Below are 20,437 nucleotides of genomic sequence, written 5' to 3'. Positions count from 1 at the left end.
ATACAATTATATAATTAATGTGTTTCTTAAGAAAATAACACAAAATGTGAGAAGAGTGATGACATTGTATTAAAATATTCAACAAAAGCTGATATAGTCGGTTAAAATAAATATTGCTAATTAACAAGCCATAAAAGAAAATGACCATAATCTAAAAATACTAAGTCATGCTAAAATAAGTATTAATTATATGACAAAGAAAAAAAACTTAAGTTATGTATTTTTATTCTCTAAATCAATTATGCAAAATTAAAGAATAGATATCCAACATTATTGTCATTTCTAGTGGTAAATTGAATTTCTTTTGTTAGGATTAGTGTTGAGTTGGTTTTGGTTTGGACTTTATTTGAGTTACTAACATCCATAGGATATAAAACTTATTTCAAAATTCTAAGTTCAAGCTTGAATAATATGATAATAGATAAAAAATTACGAAAAATTTAAGAAATATTTATAAATTACTTTACAAATAAATATTTTTATGTATAAAATATTTTAAAAATTGAATACATGTAATGTCGGGTTGGTTTGGTTCGTTGACTTTTTTTAGTTAAAATCAAACCAAACCAATTAGGAGTTCTTTTTCCAACACCAAACCAAGTCAAACCAAACCACTAGTCGGGTTTTTTTCTCGGTTTCTCGGTTTATCGGTTTGGTGCGGTTTGTCGGTTTACTTTGTACACCACCACTAGTCGGATTTTTTTCTCGGTTTCTCGGTTTATCGGTTTGGTGCGGTTTGTCGGTTTACTTTGTACACCCCTAAAGCTGGGTCTTACCTTTCGTTCTATGTTCTGAACGGTAAATGTTATGTTTGAGGTCTAAATAGCTCTATGTAACCGTTGTTCGGATCATGAAAACTAGCTAGTTTTTGTAAATCTTTCTCATTCTTCACCTGTTCAGTTGTTGTTTTTGTTACTATAATTTCCCTTTATTTGGCGTTGATATTTTGACCATTTACACGCATTTTAGAAGACTTTTGTGGCTTTCTTTTGATATAGTAGAACCTTTTGTTGGACTGAAGGTTCTGTTATTCGAAGAGGTTTCCACTTAAAATCTTGGTGCTTCTTGTGTGTGATTGTTTGTCTGTCCAAAATTATTTTGTTGCATATTGTATTTGTCGCCCACGTCAGTTTGCACTAAAATTTCTTTACTCTTATTCAAATAGATTGGAAAAAAAATAAAATTCCGACTTGTGTGTGCCACTACAACTATATCTTGCATTATTTTGGACTTTTGGTGATTTCTCTTCCCAACATGAACTTATTTTGTATCTGGTATTCTAGTTCCAAGCTGCTACAACATAAATGCCAGGACAGGAGAAAGTGTTTCAAGCTGCTACAACATGAATGCCAGGACACATTTTAAATAGCTTTTAAAAGATAATTAAGATGGTTATAACTAATCCATGTCAAACATAATCTCCTACAAAATCAGTCAAAGGTTCTTTTCCAGTACAAATTCTTGAGTGAAATTGAAGCACTCCCAGACAAACTAATTTTCTGGAGACACAAAGCATCTTATATCAACAAGTTTCAGCTAATAGCATTTTCATATCATGTAACCAACGTACTCAAGCGAGCTATAAAGCTGAATTGGTTACAACTACTCCAATATGCTTACAACATCTAAGGGCTGTCAAGTCAGCGACATTCTTTCTTCTATTTGTATTTATTTCTATCTGATTAAAAATAAATTCCTACGACCAAGAAATCCTTGGAAACTTCATTCAATTGTTGAAATTAAGACCAACACGCATCACCTATTCTTCTTTTCATATTCCTCCTGCTTTGCAGGTGATATCCAACAATGATATTATACATTCCTTGGGGAGGAGGGCTCAGATGAAGCACTGGCTGAGTCACCTCCCGTGGGATTCAGTGATGACGAGTCACTTGTAAGAGAACCATTTCCACTTTCATCTTGTGACACAACAGGGATCTTCACCGCTGCTCTCTCCATTTCCTTCTCGATCTCTTCCTCACGACGCAATGCAGTAAATTGGCCATCTAAAGACCTGGCTGCTCCCAACCATGCAAGGACAATTACTAGGAGCACACCTCCAAGGTAAGGAGTTGAATTGGCAAGGGAACCAAAGGTCAAAATCATGAATTGCTGTATTAAGGCTCCTCCAGACTTTCCCAATGGATTGCAGACAACATCAATTGCTGCCTTCCCTTTAACCTGTTATTACAAGAAAATAACCAAGCTTAAATCTCAGGAAACAATTGGATGTTAAGTAACATCTCTGTTTTCCAGTTAGAAAAGTCCGTACAGAGGTATTTGTCAGTCATATAACCAATATTAGAAGCGGCAAACGGGCGGGTCAAAACGGGTTAAACAAAAACGGATATATATACGACCCGCCCATATTTAACACGAATAAAGAATGGGTTAACCGACTGGATAATATGGATGGTTTCAGGAATAGCCAGGTGAGAACATAAGTTAAAAGCCAAAATAAGCTTAGACTCCAAAAAAGTAAGAAATCATGAACAATAACAAGCAAACAAATGGGTATTATAATTTGGATAACATATTATCCATCTAGATATCCATTTTTTAGTGGATAATATGCATATTTGATCCATTTTTAAATGATAGTTAACCAACCCATAGAGCACTGATTCAATACAATTTTAAGACAGGAGTAAATTAGTATACCTTGGTGTCTTCATCCAAAGGAATGTAGGCCATTTCTTTGCAAGGATCAAACAAGCTGTACTTTGCACTCTTACTGAAAATGTTTTGCATTGCACCTACATAGACAGCTGCTAGAAGAGGAGTCATTCCGAACTTTGCAAGAGTAGGAGCTAGAGGGGCACCAAACAAAATCAGGGAGAAGAATCCAACTCCAGTAAGAAGCAAGACCGTCGGTGTTATCTTAGCCGCTGTTCCCCAACCATATTTGTCAAAGATCCACTGGCTTAACAGCATCATCGTGAAAGTTGCTATCCCAGTAGCAGTAGAAAAGTCGCCCATGAAGGAAGAGTATTCATTTGGGCTAGGGAACTGCAGAGTTAGCAAAGGGCAGAGTGTGAAAATTAGAGACAAACTAGGGTTTACATATAAAAACGCATAACACCTAGTAATAACTTACCTGAGCTTTGAGCTTAGATTTCCATGTAACCTCAACAAGGTTGATACTAATACCATATGCTACGACTAATGTTGCAAGATCCCTGATATATTTTGAAGAGGCCAAAATTTTCAAGCTCTCCATCGTACCCAGGTTAGGCTTCTCCTGCAAAAATACATTTTCAGTCAGAAAATGATACTAATAAACACAGCTAACGTGATCATTTAATAGCTCCTCATGGCTGTTTACCTTCTTCTTCTTGCTACGGGTCGGTAGAGGAACATTGTGATTCACCCACCAGTAAATGAAACAGATTGCAGCACCCATCCCCACTACAATGCTCATCATTGCTTTCAAGGAGACGGCCCAACCATCAACTCCAGGACCCAATGATTGTCTCAAATTCGAGAAGTACTTCACTGTGCGCCCAGAGAAAATAAGAGCAACATTTGCTCCAAGTCCAAACAAAGGATAGAATCTTTTAGCCTCATCAACTGTAGTAATCTACAAAATAAAAAAATTTAAAGGCAACTTAAAAACAGTTTTCTCCCAAAATAAAGCTCAACCACCGATAATGAAGATGTCTAGATGATTTGACCAAGTTCACAACTGGCCCTTCAAACACATGGAAAAGGAAAGAGCAGGTGATAGACCGAAACCTTTGTGAATTTTTATAACTGGATACAATGAAAAGATAAAATATAGACATGTAAAACAATGACGAAAACCAACGTATTAGTAATTTATGAGCAGAACTGCAGTATAAACGGGACAGTCTCCCACCTTATTCCCAAAAATGTGATGCAACTTATTCCAATATTTACTCTTTATTAGTGTACTACTCCGTCTGTTCAAATTTATATGACATAATTTTTCTAGTCTATCAAGCTAGATCCTCTGAACTCTCCAGTGAACAGATAGCATAAAAAAGAACGATGAAGGAGGATAGTTGTAACGTCTAGGGGTGGATCCACCATTATGGTATGGGGTTCATCTGAACCCAGTACTTTCGACGCGTAATATTATGTGTAAAAATCCACTAAAATTGCAACAGAACGTAAATAGGAACCATAACTTTTAAAATATAATGGGTTCATGCAAAGAACATTAAAGGTTGAACCCGTAGAATTTAAATCCTGAATCCACTTCTTGACTACCATCTAATCCCAAAAGTAATCTAACATTAACCTGTTCATATCACCCTAAAGTGTAGCAGTTTAAGGAATCCATTTAAATAATAAACAAAGAGCTGAAAATTCCAAACAAAGAGCTGAAAATTCCAAATACTATGTTCTACTCCTTAAATTAATACAAGAATCTGACAACATGGACTAACCAATAAAATAATTACATAACCTATGAAATGATTACCACTTATCAGTGAACAAATGAACCATCCTAGAGTAAAGAAGACATTAGGAATCTAACAAACAGGATTTAAATGGAATATACTAAGATATGCCACCTAAATCAAAATAGTAAATCAGTTCTTAAAAGGATCTAAAAAAAAGGATGAGAGTGATCATATATTTACCTGATTAGCAAAACCCCAAAAAAGCACTGAAATCACCACACTTCCCCAAAGTTCAGCCATGACATAGAACAAACAGAAACTCCAGATCCTTAAAATAGCTATTGGCCCAAGGAACCTTGGACCCAAAATATTCAAAAGTTGATCAGCAAGAGCTGTAGGGTGAAAATAATTGCTTAGGGGATACAAAACAAACCCAAATGCCCCAAAGAAAGCAATAAAGGGAAGTATAACAGTATAAAAAAGAGCCTGTTTTGACAAAACATTAGCCAACTTTGTATACAACAGCATGAACCCTACAGCCATAGGCAAATTCACCCATGTTTTCAAGAAAGGTATAATTTCAGCACTTGACCCTTTTGCTGTTACAACCAATACATCCTTTGTGTCCCTAAGGATTGTATAATTAAAGAGAATACAAAAGAACATAGCCCCAAGTGGAATAATTTTCTTGAGGGTCACAATTTCAATTCCCATAAACTTTGGTGACTCATTTTCTGCAAAAATTTGTTCACCATCAGTAGCAGCAGCACTACAAGCTGGGAAAAGTTTGTTTTTTTGACCAACCAATTGTGGCTTAAATTTTTGGAACCCATTAGAAGATAGAGATAAAGATAACCCTTCAAGGGGTTTAGGTTTTAGAGAATTAATGGAATTAAATCTATGCCTTAAAGACCCTTGAGGTAATGGGTAAAATGCCCTGGTTTTGGGTTTTGAAGGCAGAGAAAGAAGGCCTCTTGTTTGTAAAGCTTCCATTTTTCTCTATCTCTACAAGTTCAAGAAATGTAAATATTTGAGCTTTTTTAAGAGGTAAACATGAGAGAGAGAGATAAGGTTGGCGATGCAGATGGTTTTTTTTTTTTTTTTTTGGAGAAAAAGCTTTCGAGAAGAAAGAGATACAACAATCTGTTTATAAATGTGTCATCAAGAACTAAAACCCTTGAATGAAACTGAAAAAGGACAAAAAATGAAAATTTAGTGCATAATTTGCTTTATAATTGTATTAAGAAAAACGTTGAATGTGGGGTAAATTCTCTGTGACAAGTTGTGCACATGCACTCAACAACTCTTCAATTTGGAATTAGTGCTAAAATTGTTGGTTCTTAATTTAGTTCTACAAAATTAGGTGTTTAATTGTAGAAGAAATCTAATATTTGATTTATTGAATCTAACATTTCCTCCAAAAAGAAAAAAACGATTGGGTGGCGGCAGAAAATTTGATTTTTTTTTTTTTAAAGAAAATTTACATTTGTAGCTCTTTATAAACTTGTTTTTAGTTTTATGTTTTTATAAGAGATATTAACCTTTACACATAAAAGATCTTTCAATTTTACATACAATAAAATAATCTGAAAATGTTAATTCGTTATGTGTTCATGAGACCATAAGAGATCATTTTCTCCCAAATTCACGTTTTATAAAAGAGAAAAGAATCACGTCAACAGAAACTATGAGCTCATTCAAAGGTGACCCCTCAAGTGTCAACAATGATCAAAATGAGGGACGTGCACTTTTTGTAAACAGCAATCTAAGCCTTTGGAAGTAAATGTCCCATTCGCAGTCGTTGGTGAACACGCACCAAAATCCATTTTTTTCTTTAATTAATTTTATTTTTCTGGTCATAAGCGAACACTTCTAGAATTAGTATAATCGAATCTTTTAGAATTTTCATATCACTTCTGACCAGTTTTCGTTAAACATTCTATTAAATTTCTTTAAATACAGCTGATGTAAAATAATATTTTAGAATGACTAATTATTTTTCCTTCTTAGTCAACCCCAAGAGGATAATTAGTGGTTGTCTACTTTTTTCCCATTTAGACCCCAATGTTTTTTTTTAAAAAAAAAAAAAAAAAAAAAAGAGAGATTAATTTCTCCTTTTTATTAGCAGGCAAATTGGTCCAATAATTTTGCGAGAAACGAGCAATCAGGTTGACAATCCCGACTTACCAGGGATTGATCACACCTTATCAGCTTTAGGGATAAGATTACATCATCTTAAAAGCAAGGAACCTGAATTAACTTCATAGGATTAGTTTCCAGGGCAATTAAATAGATACAACAAACCAAATTCTTTTTATTGCTCCCTTCGATTTTATTTAGTTGTTACTTTTATTAAATATAATTGTTCAAAACATTTTGGTCGGTATAGAAATCAAGAAAGAAATTTTCCAATTTTACTAGTATTACTAGTTACTAGTCTAAAATGACAAGTACATAAGATTTGAGGTAGCCAACTCAATTTCAGACTCTTCCTAGGATTGAAAAATCAAAATCAAGTTGGATCTTCACAACAAGTTCACGTTTCACAAAAGCTTTGTGGCTCACGTCTTGTTGTCTTGAATCTAGTCCATCGCTCGTAGTCTCAAAACATTACATTAAATATATATATATATATATATATCTTTTCCAATATATATCACTTCTTTTTAATGAAGATTTCTTTTTTTCATATGTCTTTTAAATGTTTTAAATTATTAATTATGATAACTTATAGTACTTTTTATGTAGTTTTCAAATATGTAAATTTTATTTTGAAAAATTTAAAGATTATATATTCAAACACACAGTCAAAATTAAAAAAGTTGATTCTCGATAAACGAAAAGTGTCAAACAATTTGGGATGGAAGGATTATTATATTTTATATATAGATTAAAAAATTACTTTATATATATATATTAAACTTTGAATATCCTTAGTGATACTTCTGACCTTATCACGGGTTATTCCTTCGTAACAGTAATTGTTCTTTAAATTTATTTTCGCTTCCTTTTGTTTGAATTAAGGACTTACATTAATGTTAAGAATATTTAATCTACACGGCAATTTAATCGTGTGAATTAAAACTAGGCTGTCCAAACAAAAGACATTTCAATCGCTTGAGAAATAGGCTGTCCCAACAAAATAGAGTATTTATGTCTGGCCGAATAAGTTAGGAATAGTGGGAACCCAAATAAAAAGAAATTTTAATAAAGGGTACAAGCTATATTGCAAAAAGACTCTCATCAGCGGTAGAATTTGAACGAAATGAACACGTTTATTTATTTGCTGTCCTTTGAATAAAGTATTGGTTGAACATATATTGGTCAGACATGTCTAATAGGCATCAAATATGAATCGCATTAGTAAAAAAAAAAGTTGAACTATATATATGTATATATAAGTAGTTTTCTTTGAATATCCTGGCACCTTGCAATGCAATGCGCATAAAGTCTTTTCTTTATCGAAAAATTCAATTAGTTATTTGATAAAAGAGTTTTTCTTATTGCTGATTACTTATGTAACAAATTTTAAATACGGAAATAATTTCCTTCCTTCATAACCTATTTATATTTAATTAATCTTAATATTAAATAGACTAATTTTTACTCAATAGCTTACCATTTTAAGTTTGGAAAATAATATTTCAAATGTTAAAAAGTAGTAACTTTTAATTATGAATAACTATTATAGAGAAATAAATAAATCTCATCTTAAGCCCTAATATTATCAAATAAGAAGATAATAACTTATTTAATTTTTGCATGAAATGAAAAAAAAAAACTTTGAATTAACATTTCGGGTGGTTTTCAAAACTTTGAAATATCATATAACCTATAAACTATATTATCATTCGAAGTTGTTACTTTTTAATTTTCAAACTAATTACCAGGCCTAAAAAATAGACGAGTTGAGATAAAGTTTCAGTACTAATAACTACACAAGTAACAAAATGATCACGACATATTTAAAGTATGAAGCGCTACACACACACACCAAAAAAATGTTAAAAATTAAAACTTAAAAGATTAGTCCCTGGTAGTTAGTTTGAAAATTAAAAAGTAACAACTTCGAATGATAATATAGTTTATAGGTTATATGATATTTCAAAGTTTTGAAAACCATCCGAAATGTTAATTCAAAGTTTTTTTTTTCATTTCATGCAAAAATTAAATAAGTTATTATCTTCTTATTTGATAATATTAGGGCTTAAGATGAGATTTATTCATTTCTCTATAATAGTTCTTCATAATTAAAAGTTACTCATTTGAAATATTATTTTCCAAACCCAAAATGGTAAGCTATTGAGTAAAATTAGTCTATTTAATATTAAGATTAATTAAATATAATTAGGTTATGACGCGTGCAGCAATGGTTGACGAATAGGCTAGAGGAAATTATTTCCGGTATTGCCAAATTTAGCAACTTGTACATAGTAACTATGCAATGGCAAAAAACTCTTTGGTCAAATAACTAATTGACCTCTTTTTGGATAAAGAGTACTTTATGCTATTGCTACCGTAGGTGCCATTCTGTGAACTATTCACGCATTAATTTTATAAGTGATGGCCAAACTATTATTTTGCAGTTTGGTCCTTTCACGCACTAAATTAGTGTGTGAAAATTACTTATGTATTTTTTTTTTTTTTTTTGTTATATACAAAGTCGCGGATTCCATCAAATATAGATAGCAGCCTAGCAACCATTGCCTTTTAATACGGCCACACCAACTCATGAGTCATATCATCTGAATTAAGAGTGTTTATGTCAAATTAATAAACTTAATTTACAGTTATTAAATTAAGAGGCTAAGTAAGATCGACTAACCGTAGGGAGATGAAGTATAAGTTAGGGAAAACCATTCAAAAATATGATTGGATAGATGAAATTCCTTCATGATGTACTAGAAGTCTCGTGCTTAAATTTTAAAATGGAGAACTACTTGGCAGAGAACTCTTTTTCCCTTAGTGGCCTACTTGATACGAATTCAAATTTGTCTAATCAATCAATTTTGAATATTGTATGTATAAAAAAATGGTTAGATAAACCAAAAAGACAAATTCTAGCGTTATTTTTTAACCAACCTAGCTTGAGTTGTTCTGAACCATTTTTAAAATTTGTGGATTTGTAGGTAAACAAACAGTCACAACAAATGGACATTCATATATTTTGGTGCGCGAACTTTATGGCATAATCCTTTGACTCTTTGAGAATCAAAAGCAACTCACATGAAAGGTCTGTAAGTTGTAAGGAAGACTTTTTTCCTCTTGATGAATCTTTATTTATTTTCCTTCTTCTAGTCGGTGAATCTTGAATCCATGTGTATGTTTAAAGACTTTTAAAATAACAAATAATTTTAAAATAGAATTATTTTTTCTATTTAAATTATAAAGAAATATATCGACTCATTTTCTCCTAAATTGTACGTGTCCCAACATTAGCACGTGCAAGAACAGTGTAACAAATAAACTTTTCTTTTGGTACCTAATTAATTAGACATATGGGAACAACGTTCCTGACAAATACGAAATCCAAAAGAGTTGGGATGAATTTCAATGGGAGATTTGTTAGCGCAGTTTTACTGTACTACTACTATTCCACCTGGCCATTGGAAATCGTAGTATATTTGATTTTACGAGACATGAATCAAAATAGTAAAACACGTATAGACTTTGGACTTGGAGAGGTAACAGTATTGTCAATTCTTTAACACTCATTTCTTATATCTCATATTATCAGAAGCTGATAATATCTTATGGTCTTTAATATTTTGTATTGATTCCCATGTAGAAGGCAATGGATATGCTGAATTAAAGAGTTTTAAATGTCAATTTTTCAACAGACCAAAAGGAAAGAGGAATAATGTTGTAACATTAACAGTTACTAATAAAATGGCAAGGACTTGACTTTGTTTCCTGCTGAATCTTTTTCTAAAACTGTTAGAGCGGTAGTTTCATATAATATCATAGATGGCTTTGGCTATTCTGATTAAATTATTGGAATGTGAGCTTATCTTTCTCTTGTTTTTTCTATCTTTAAACCTTTTCTTGTCTTGCAAATAAGACTCTAAATACAGAAAGAGGTTCAATAAACATTTCTAATAATCAATTCACTATGAACCTTTACAATGGATCTGGCTCCTCTCCATTTCTCTTCTCTCCATTTTCCCCAAGTTTTTATTTGGATAGGTGACATGTGCTTTATTTTAAAATAAATGGTCTAGATTAAATTAACTAGCCCATGGGTCTTAACCACAATTAAAGTAATAAATATTTCCCTATATTTCTCTCAAAATATTTGGTAAATTAAGGATACAATAATTAATATTCTACTAATAACAAATTATCCCGCAGGAATTAACCCCTCCAAAGTTTAACGTTTTATATTTACAATTTATTTTTGCCAACTCTCTTTTTTTATCATTGAACTTGGATATTTCAAGCTAATCAATTTTGAGAACATCTCTTATTTCTTTTGGTGGCAGAAAGCTACCTTTAGATTTTTTATTTTTTTTTTACCATCGATATACAACCTATATATTAATTAAGACTTTTTATTGCGCGTGATGTCAAAATGAGATATTTAGAGCAAAAATCAAGAACATACTTTCGAATATGAAGTCAGATTTATAAGAGATTGATAATGATTTTTTTCAATTTTTTATAGAATAAGAGAAAGTTCTTTTGAATTGATTAACATGAAACAACCCTTTTTCAACGATAAAAGAAAAAGAAAAGCATAAGAATAAATAATTTAGCTACAATGATTGTGGAATATTGTCAAAAAATTTTGAAGCATATATATATAAAATATTTGGGAGTTCTTTAAAGCTATAAGGAAGTAAATATATTGAATTATTAATTATCTAAATCATGTTAGGGTCTTGCTTTAGTTAATTAAATTTTAGCCTTTAGTTTTAACTCATGCCATGTGTCACCAATCCAAGTAAGAACTTGGGAAAAGGACTCACATAATAGTAGTCATACTCACACTCGGCCCTCAAATCGTGATACAACTATACATAACAAAATTTCATCGAAGAATAATATGCTTTTTTTTTTGCTTTTCTTCAAATCAAATAAAATCTTGCAACATATGAAACTTATAACACGACACATAATAATATACCGGCTTACATAGCCTTCTACATAACCGACATCTAATACCCACAACACTGTCTGCAAAGTCTCTAACACGGAACACGAATCCATATCATAAAGCTCAGACCCGGCAGGACTCCGGAGAAAATGGAGCTCGCCAATCCCGCTAGACATCTTCTGCTAATATCTTCAACTCGTCTGGGTGTACCTGCGCGGCATGAAACGCAGCCCCCGAAGAAAGGGGGGTCAGTACGGAATATGTACTGAGTATGTAAAGCATGAAACATAGTAAGCGGGATCATACTGAAGTAAAGAGTACGGAAAAATCATAAGACTTGCCTTTTGAAAAACATTTGTCATACATATACATATAACGGTAAATAAAAATCATGTCATAATCGTATCATCATATTATCGTACACATATACCGTACCCGGCCCTCTAATGAGGGGCTCGGTGAGTAAAATCATATCATAGTCATGTATGCATGCAGATGTACATATATACATACCGTACCCGGCCCTTCAGTGAGGGACTCGGTGAATAACGTACCCGGCCCCGCTAGCAAGGGACTCGGTATGCCATCCTGACCGCCATCTCCATCATCACATCATCATATATATATATACATGTATAGCGTACCCGGCCCTCTAGTGAGGGACTCGGTGAACAATGCAGAGAAGTGTGCACGATTTCGTACCCGGCCCGGGACTCGGTGAAAGACGTATTAAGCTTGCACGAACAGAGTAGTGAGAAAACCATATGCAATACATAACATACAACACTTTACAGAGACTCGAAGGCGTAGCACAGATAACAGATCTCACGGCGGACCTTTAATAATCAGAGCATAAGTCTTTCGGATGTCGAAATATTTCATGTCAGAATAATCTTTCTGGAGCATTTGCAAATTCCAAAGTAGATCATCAAACTCAAATAAATACATATAACAGTTATTCTGTAGAAATTAGAAAGGTAGCTAAAAACTCTCCTTAGTTTTTATTTATTTCAAAAATAGTTCAAACGGAATAATAGGAAAAACTCGGACAACGTGGACCCACCTCGGTCAAATGAGGTGGCGTAGGTAAATTACGCATATCAAACTTCATAACGTCATCTACGAGTATTTTAAGGTAATCGGGTCTCATTTGCACAAGTTTTAGAGATTAAAGCAATCTTTCCAACTATTCACACCATAAACCATTCAATTCTTTTGAATGAAAAAGGGGCGTTTCTAGACGTAGATTCCGAAGAGTAGAGTTGCCCCCAAAGTTCAAACTCGAGCCTAGTACATCTAAGACATGCCAAGAGAAGAAATGGGAGAGCTTTACATACCTTATTCGTCCTTTACGCTCGTCCAGCTTCAAGTCCCGTTTCGTCCAAAATCTACATTTGGTCATATTTACCAAATATTAATCATAAGGTTTTAAGGATTCGATCTTAACCAATTCTTGGCTACAAAAATTTGGGCAGCATCTCCCCTATACATACAACATCCCCGAGATTTTTAACTCGGCCAATCAACAACAACCAAGCCAACAACCATACTAACAATATCTATAAGTGATTCAAAATGCATCCAAACATTAATAATTCCTTTCTACACAATCCGGCGACATTCACATATATTCAATTCGGTTACATATATCCAACTAATATCAACGATCGCATACTCAAATAACAATCCAAAACCCTTCAAACATGATTCAAGAACATTCCAAGCAATCCATACAATATTCAAAATAACTCCAACAATGTACTACTCCACCCGAAACTATCTAAACTTGGCAAGAACAACACAATGCATTCTTTTCTTCCAAATTCATCAATGACACCAATAACCCATGCATTTACAACATTATTTCCATAATTTCAAGCAACTATTTTAAGATCATATTAACCTTCAAATCAGCCCACACGTTCATAACCTTTACTTGAATCATTAAGACTCCATTTTACGTCCTAGAATTCATGACGACGACAACTAAAGTACTAAATGAAATTTGTTCATTCCTTAACATACAAAACCATCCATTTTCGGCTAACACCTCCACACACAAGTTCCATGATTTTTATCCATTTCCACACACTTCAACGACATACAAACATGCTAAATACAATGACTTCACCATTCCTATACAACACCATACTCACACGGCCACAACACACTACACACGGCCACAACACAATACTCCATATTTTCATGAGTTTCACTTGTTTCTACATATCACAACATGCATAAACATCTATAAAACATATAAAGAAGATTAAACCTCACCTTGTTTCCACCTAGTTCTTCACACGGCTAGTCTTCTCTATGGCAACAACGAGCGGTTTTCTTGTTCCAACAACTCTTCCACGTTAACGAGGGCCTTCCAATTGATATGAAAGCTAGAAGAAAAAAAAAATTTTGATCACTCCTATGGGGCTGGTTCGGCCAGCCCCTTCTTGGCTGTTTTTCTCCTTCTATTTTTCTCTTCATTTCTCTCCACATTTCTTGAAATTTCTAGGAGATTAATTGGCAAAGATGACTAAGTTGTCATCTTATATTACCATGTATTAATAATACATGTGGCCTATGGCCCACATGTCACATGCAAGGCCACATGGCCAATTTTTCATGAAAAAATAAATTTCCAAATTTTCACTTTTGGCCCCAAGTTTTCATGAATTGCTCATCTTTCCATAATTCATTTTTGGTCCCATATTTCATGAAATGTAAATTTTTATAATTCCACTTTTAACCCCAAATTTTTCTTAACATTTCCATCCAATGAAATTCATAAGCAACTTATGTCCTAAAACAAAGTCGGAAAAATAGCCTTGTCTTTAACTCGTCGCAAACAACTTAAAATATTCCGACGTACAAAACGCGAGGTATAACATCCTTCCCCCCTTTAGAACATTCGTCCTCGAATGTTCAACTAGTCGTATAGGGTTTCAGGGATCTCGAGGGGGGGGGTTCCCTTTACTATCATAACATGCAGTCTCTTTTATCAACCATAAGCGTGTCCCCTTTCGTTCTCGCCTAGTTCCACCTCGGTGATTTATCTCAAACCATCCTAACATCCTTCCTTAATGCACCCGTAGTATTATCATCGTATTGTCGTTACCGACTTTAAACTTTTCTCGTTAAGCATTTGCTTGGTCTCACCTCCAAGTGTAATTATTCGTAGATAACATGGCTGCCCTTGCACGGTACATTATCTATTTAATCTTAGCCACGATCGTTCCTTCTCCTGACTTGTACTATTTCATCATGTCTCCGTAAGCTACTCGTTACTTTCTTTTGTCGTATTCCCTCTTCAAGTCTCCATTCCCTAATATCCTGTTACTCCGGATACTTACAATTAATTCCCAGTGCCATCTCGATTATTACCTTGACTTCTATTCCTTTACTGCTGACTTTTCGATCTCCCTAGCTTGTCTCAGCACGGAACTTTACCTGCGGCCCCAAGCATGCGTATCCAGGACATTGTAGCGTCACTTGTCTTCATCTTACACTTGTATCTCTTGCTTCCCCCCTTTAGGGGTGGACTCATTCCATTGCCCAATGTTACCTTGCCCTAAATCCGTATTTTCGATCTCAATTAAGCAGTACTTTTATTCCGACATTTTAATTCCCTTGCCATTCATTTACTCATTTTCTTTCCTTTCCAAGTATCGTCATATTAACACTTTCCAAGCTTAACTTGTAGTGAAAACAACATCAACTTGCCTTGTGTCATTTGCACTCCTTATATATTCTTTTTCCACTCGAACCTCATTACTCTGTCCGACTAATGCCTTCCATTTACCGCCACGTGGATTATCAGAATACATATATCTGCTGATCTAACTATGTGCAGGATATCCCGTGCGTACTTGTGTACACATATAGTCCCTACTATCTTGCTTACAAGATATCTCCAACCACCATTCCAATTCACCCTAATTCTAAGGCTGCGATGTACCTTTTTCCTCTTTATCGGTCTAATTCGCCCCGTTCTGCGCGATCTCTTAAGGTTTCTGCTCACTCTGCAGAATCTTAATTTGTCCTTAAATCACTCTGACTCCTCATTTCCTTCTTGCGTCTGAATTTGTAGAATTTTTAAAAACTTCCCAGGGGGTCACCCATCATGAAATTGCTCTCACCCCAAAGACGCTTAACTTTGAAACTCCGGTGAAATTCGACGCTTTAACACTCGTATAACTGCGTCCGCCCTACCGCATCACCTTTGTCACGTATTCTGGAGTAAGTCAAAGTCTTGACGGATTTCGAAACGCTCCCATGGCATAATTACTATTTTACCCCTCTTTTGGTCCTTGGATTTCTGCCCTCACTTTACCTCGTTCCTCGTCCTTCCTATCACTGTGTCCTTCGTAGTTCCATCATTTACAGTACTCGTATCCTTGACTACACGTATTATGGCTTATTACTACACCATTATCCCGCTCCCTTCTAATATTTTTCTCAACTACGCTTTCCTTTCTCATACTCGCTATCATTTCCACTATTATATAACCCGTATTCCAAACTTTCCATACAAAACTTGACAAGCTTCCCTTATTCGCTCTCCAGCTCGCTTTTCTGTTTCGCACTTGCTTTTATATTCTAGCTACATCGATCATATCATAACTTTGGCCACCTTCTCCCTGGGCTTTACTCATCTTCATAACCATTCTCGTTATATTCGTATTATGTCGTATCCGTCTCTTACTCCTATTTCTTAACCTTTTACCCCTTTTCCGATCTACTTTATCCTTATCGTTCCACAGGCTGCCTTATCTATACATTCGTGCCCGTCACAATTCTTTTCTCGGTGTCGGCCGTACTCGTGATTTAGTCAAATCTTATCATTGTTATTGACACGACTTTCCAGGACATATTACAAACTTATATCTTATTCTTCCTTTAGTTCTAGAAAAATTTCGGCAGAGTTTCCTCTGTAACTGTTACTATCTCAAAACCTGTACACAGAAATACCAGCAATGCCTCACAGGGCCAACATATATATACGCATATCATATCATATCACAGCCTCACAGGGCTCCCAACATTACTGACAATACAAAAATAATGAACATACCTTGCGGGCTCAGCTCAAACTGCACCTATTACACTTTCTCGTTTACTTTCCCCTTTGATCTTTTGTTCGTATTCCAGCCGTACTTCTATTTCTTACCTGACTTGTATCTTTCATACCGTCACTTACCTTCATGCTTTATGGCTTCCAATAGCACCAGTCGTTTTCTTCCGTCGATGCCATTTCTCTGCTAAAATCAGAGGTTAGCGCAAATAATCTCATTTCCTATGACTTGGCTCTATGGCACGATCTAAGATGTCAAGAAGAGTAACCATCCTAAATGCCCCGTAGCCTCCTGTTTATAAATGTGGCGCGCTTCACACCATAAACAGGACTCTACCGGACACGACTTTGCAGACAACCCCCAAGACGAACCGCTCTGATACCAATTTGTCACACCCTAATTTCCGTTAGGGCGTGATGGGCACCCGACCCTTACTTAGGGCCGAGCGAACCCGCGGACTCACATAATAGTAGTCATACTCACACTGGCCCTCAAATCGTGATACAACTATACATAACAAAATTTCATCGAAGAATAATATGCTTTTTTTTTTTCTTTTCTTCAAATCAAATAAAATCTTGCAACATATGAAACTTATAACACGACACATAATAATATACCGGCTTACATAGCCTTCTACATAACCGACATCTAATACCCACAACACTGTCTGCAAAGTCTCTAACACGGAACACGAATCCATATCATAAAGCTCAGACCCGGGACTCCGGAGAAAATGGAGCTCGCCAATCCCGCTAGACATCTTCTGCTAATATCTTCAACTCGTCTGGGTGTACCTGCGCGGCATGAAACGCAGCCCCCGAAGAAAGGGGGTCAGTACGGAATATGTACTGAGTATGTAAAGCATGAAACATAGTAAGCGGGATCATACTGAAGTAAAGAGTACGGAAAAATCATAAGACTTGCCTTTTGAAAAACATTTGTCATACATATACATATAACGGTAAATAAAAATCATGTCATAATCGTATCATCATATTATCGTACACATATACCGTACCCGGCCCTCTAATGAGGGGCTCGGTGAGTAAAATCATATCATAGTCATGTATGCATGCAGATGTACATATATACATACCGTACCCGGCCCTTCAGTGAGGGACTCGGTGAATAACGTACCCGGCCCCGCTAGCAAGGGACTCGGTATGCCATCCTGACCGCCATCTCCATCATCACATCATCATATATATATATATATACATGTATAGCGTACCCGGCCCTCTAGTGAGGGACTCGGTGAACAATGCAGAGAAGTGTGCACGATTTCGTACCCGGCCCGGGACTCGGTGAAAGACGTATTAAGCTTGCACGAGCAGAGTAGTGAGAAAACCATATGCAATACATAACATACAACACTTTACAGAGACTCGAAGGCGTAACACAGATAACAGATCTCACGGCGGACCTTTAATAATCAAAGCATAAGTCTTTCGGATGTCGAAATATTTCATGTCAGAATAATCTTTCTGGAGCATTTGCAAATTCCAAAGTAGATCATCAGACTCAAATAAATACATATAACAGTTATTCTGTAGAAATTAGAAAGGTAGCTAAAACTTTCCTTAGTTTTTATTTATTTCAAAAATAGTTCAAACGGAATAGTAGGAAAAACTCGGACAACGTGGACCCACCTCGGTCAAATGAGGTGGCGTAGGTAAATTACGCATATCAAACTTCATAACGTCATCTATGAGTATTTTAAGGTAAACGGGTCTCATTTGCACAAGTTTTAGAGATTAAAGCAATCTTTCCAACTATTCACACCATAAACCATTCAATTCTTTTGAATGAAAAAGGGGCGTTTCTAGACGTAGATTCCGAAGAGTAGAGTTGCCCCCAAAGTTCAAACTCGAGCCTAGTACATCTAAGACATGCCAAGAGAAGAAATGGGAGAGCTTTACATACCTTATTCGTCCTTTACGCTCGTCCAACTTCAAGTCCCGTTTCGTCCAAAATCTACATTTGGTCATATTTACCAAATATTAATCATAAGGTTTTAAGGATTCGATCTTAACCAATTCTTGGCTACAAAAATTTGGGCAAGATCTCCCCTATACATACAACATCCCCGAGATTTTTAACTCGGCCAATCAACAACAACCAAGCCAACAACCATACTAACAATATCTATAAGTGATTCAAAATGCATCCAAACATTAATAATTCCTTTCTACACAATCCGGCGACATTCACATATATTCAATTCGGTTACATATATCCGAACTAATATCAACGATCGCATACTCAAATAACAATCCAAAACCCTTCAAACATGATTCAAGAACATTCCAAGCAATCCATACAATATTCAAAATAACTCCAACAATGTACTACTCCACCCGAAACTATCTAAACTTGGCAAGAACAACACAATGCATTCTTTTCTTCCAAATTCATCAATGACACCAATAACCCATGCATTTACAACATTATTTCCATAATTTCAAGCAACTATTTTAAGATCATATTAACCTTCAAATCAGCCCACACATTCATAACCTTTACTTGAATCATTAAGACTCCATTTTACGTCCTAGAATTCATGACGACGACAACTAAAAGTACTAAATGAAATTTGTTCATTCCTTAACATACAAAACCATCCATTTTCGGCTAACACCTCCACACACAAGTTCCATGATTTTTATCCATTTCCACACACTTCAACGACATACAAACATGCTAAATACAATGACTTCACCATTCCTATACAACACCATACTCACACGGCCACAACACACTACACACGGCCACAACACAATACTCCATATTTTCATGAGTTTCACTTGTTTCTACATATCACAACATGCATAAACATCTATAAAACATATAAAGAAGATTAAACCTCACCTTGTTTCCACCTAGTTCTTCACACGGCTAGTCTTCTCTATGGCAACAACGAGCGGTTTTCTTGTTCCAACAACTCTTCCACGTTAACGAGGGCCTTCCAATTGATATGAAAGCTAGAAGGAAAAGAAAAATTTTTGATCATTCCTATGGGGTTGTGGTTCGGCCACCCCTTCTTGGTCGTTTTTCTCCTTCTATTTTTCTCTTCATTTCTCTCCACATTTCTTGAAATTTCTAGGAGATTAATTGGCAAAGATGACTAAGTTGTCATCTTATATTACCATGTATTAATAATACATGTGGCCTATGGCCCACATGTCACATGCAAGGCCACATGGCCAATTTTTCATGAAAAAAAATAAATTTCCAAATTTTCACTTTTGGCCCCAAGTTTTCATGAATTGCTCATCTTTCCATAATTCACTTTTGGTCCCATATTTCATGAAATGTAAATTTTTATAATTCCACTTTTAACCCCAAATTTTTCTTAACATTTCCATCCAATGAAATTCATAAGCAACTTATGTCCTAAAACAAAGTCGGAAAAATAGCCTTGTCTTTAACTCGTCGCAAACAACTTAAAATAGAACCGTGTCTAAGAAGAATACCGAATAATAGAGGTGTCAAACCGAAATAACCGGATAGCCGACAATGCCCAAGGAATTTGGGAGCTCGCGAGGCCGATACGTGCGATTCTAAATACCAGTCATCAACACAGTATATTGTTGCAGCATCGCGACGCAGCCCCCCAAGCAATAAAAAAGGGCATCGACATTTGAATTGTACCGGTATGTAAAGCAATCTTATTTGACAATAAAATACGAAAACTAAAATTGAAACCGATAATCGTAATCGTAATAGCAATGAAGTAGAGATATGAATACTCCCCTCTGTATCTGAATCATCCGTATTATCCGTGTTTGTATATGTGGGCCTCGATACCAATAATAAATGCACGCTATGGCCTCGGCCTAGTAGTGCGTGCGTCACCAACGGCCCTCGACCATGTATACGTATACACAAGATCGTGT

The 20,437-nt window shown here is 35.1% G+C and overlaps 1 protein-coding gene across 1 annotated transcript; it reads right to left on the bottom strand.

Moving 5' to 3' along the window:
* Nucleotides 1-1,530: 1,530 nt before the first annotated feature.
* On the bottom strand, nt 1,531-5,497 carry LOC132055487 (plastidic ATP/ADP-transporter-like). The gene is made up of 5 exons (XM_059447339.1): nt 4,611-5,497; nt 3,326-3,580; nt 3,098-3,241; nt 2,662-3,009; nt 1,531-2,181 (listed from the first exon to the last, which is right to left on the bottom strand). Exons 1-5 carry the CDS (start codon nt 5,361-5,363, stop codon nt 1,813-1,815), a joined length of 1,869 nt encoding a protein of 622 aa, XP_059303322.1. The 5' UTR covers nt 5,364-5,497; the 3' UTR covers nt 1,531-1,812.
* Nucleotides 5,498-20,437: the final 14,940 nt, after the last annotated feature.

The sequence above is a fragment of the Lycium ferocissimum genome, chromosome 5 (assembly GCF_029784015.1).
Source record: "Lycium ferocissimum isolate CSIRO_LF1 chromosome 5, AGI_CSIRO_Lferr_CH_V1, whole genome shotgun sequence".
In the NCBI taxonomy this organism is placed as follows: domain Eukaryota; kingdom Viridiplantae; phylum Streptophyta; class Magnoliopsida; order Solanales; family Solanaceae; genus Lycium; species Lycium ferocissimum.
Note: the sequence above shows the minus strand (reverse complement) of the source record. Positions and strands in the feature narration are given on the sequence as shown.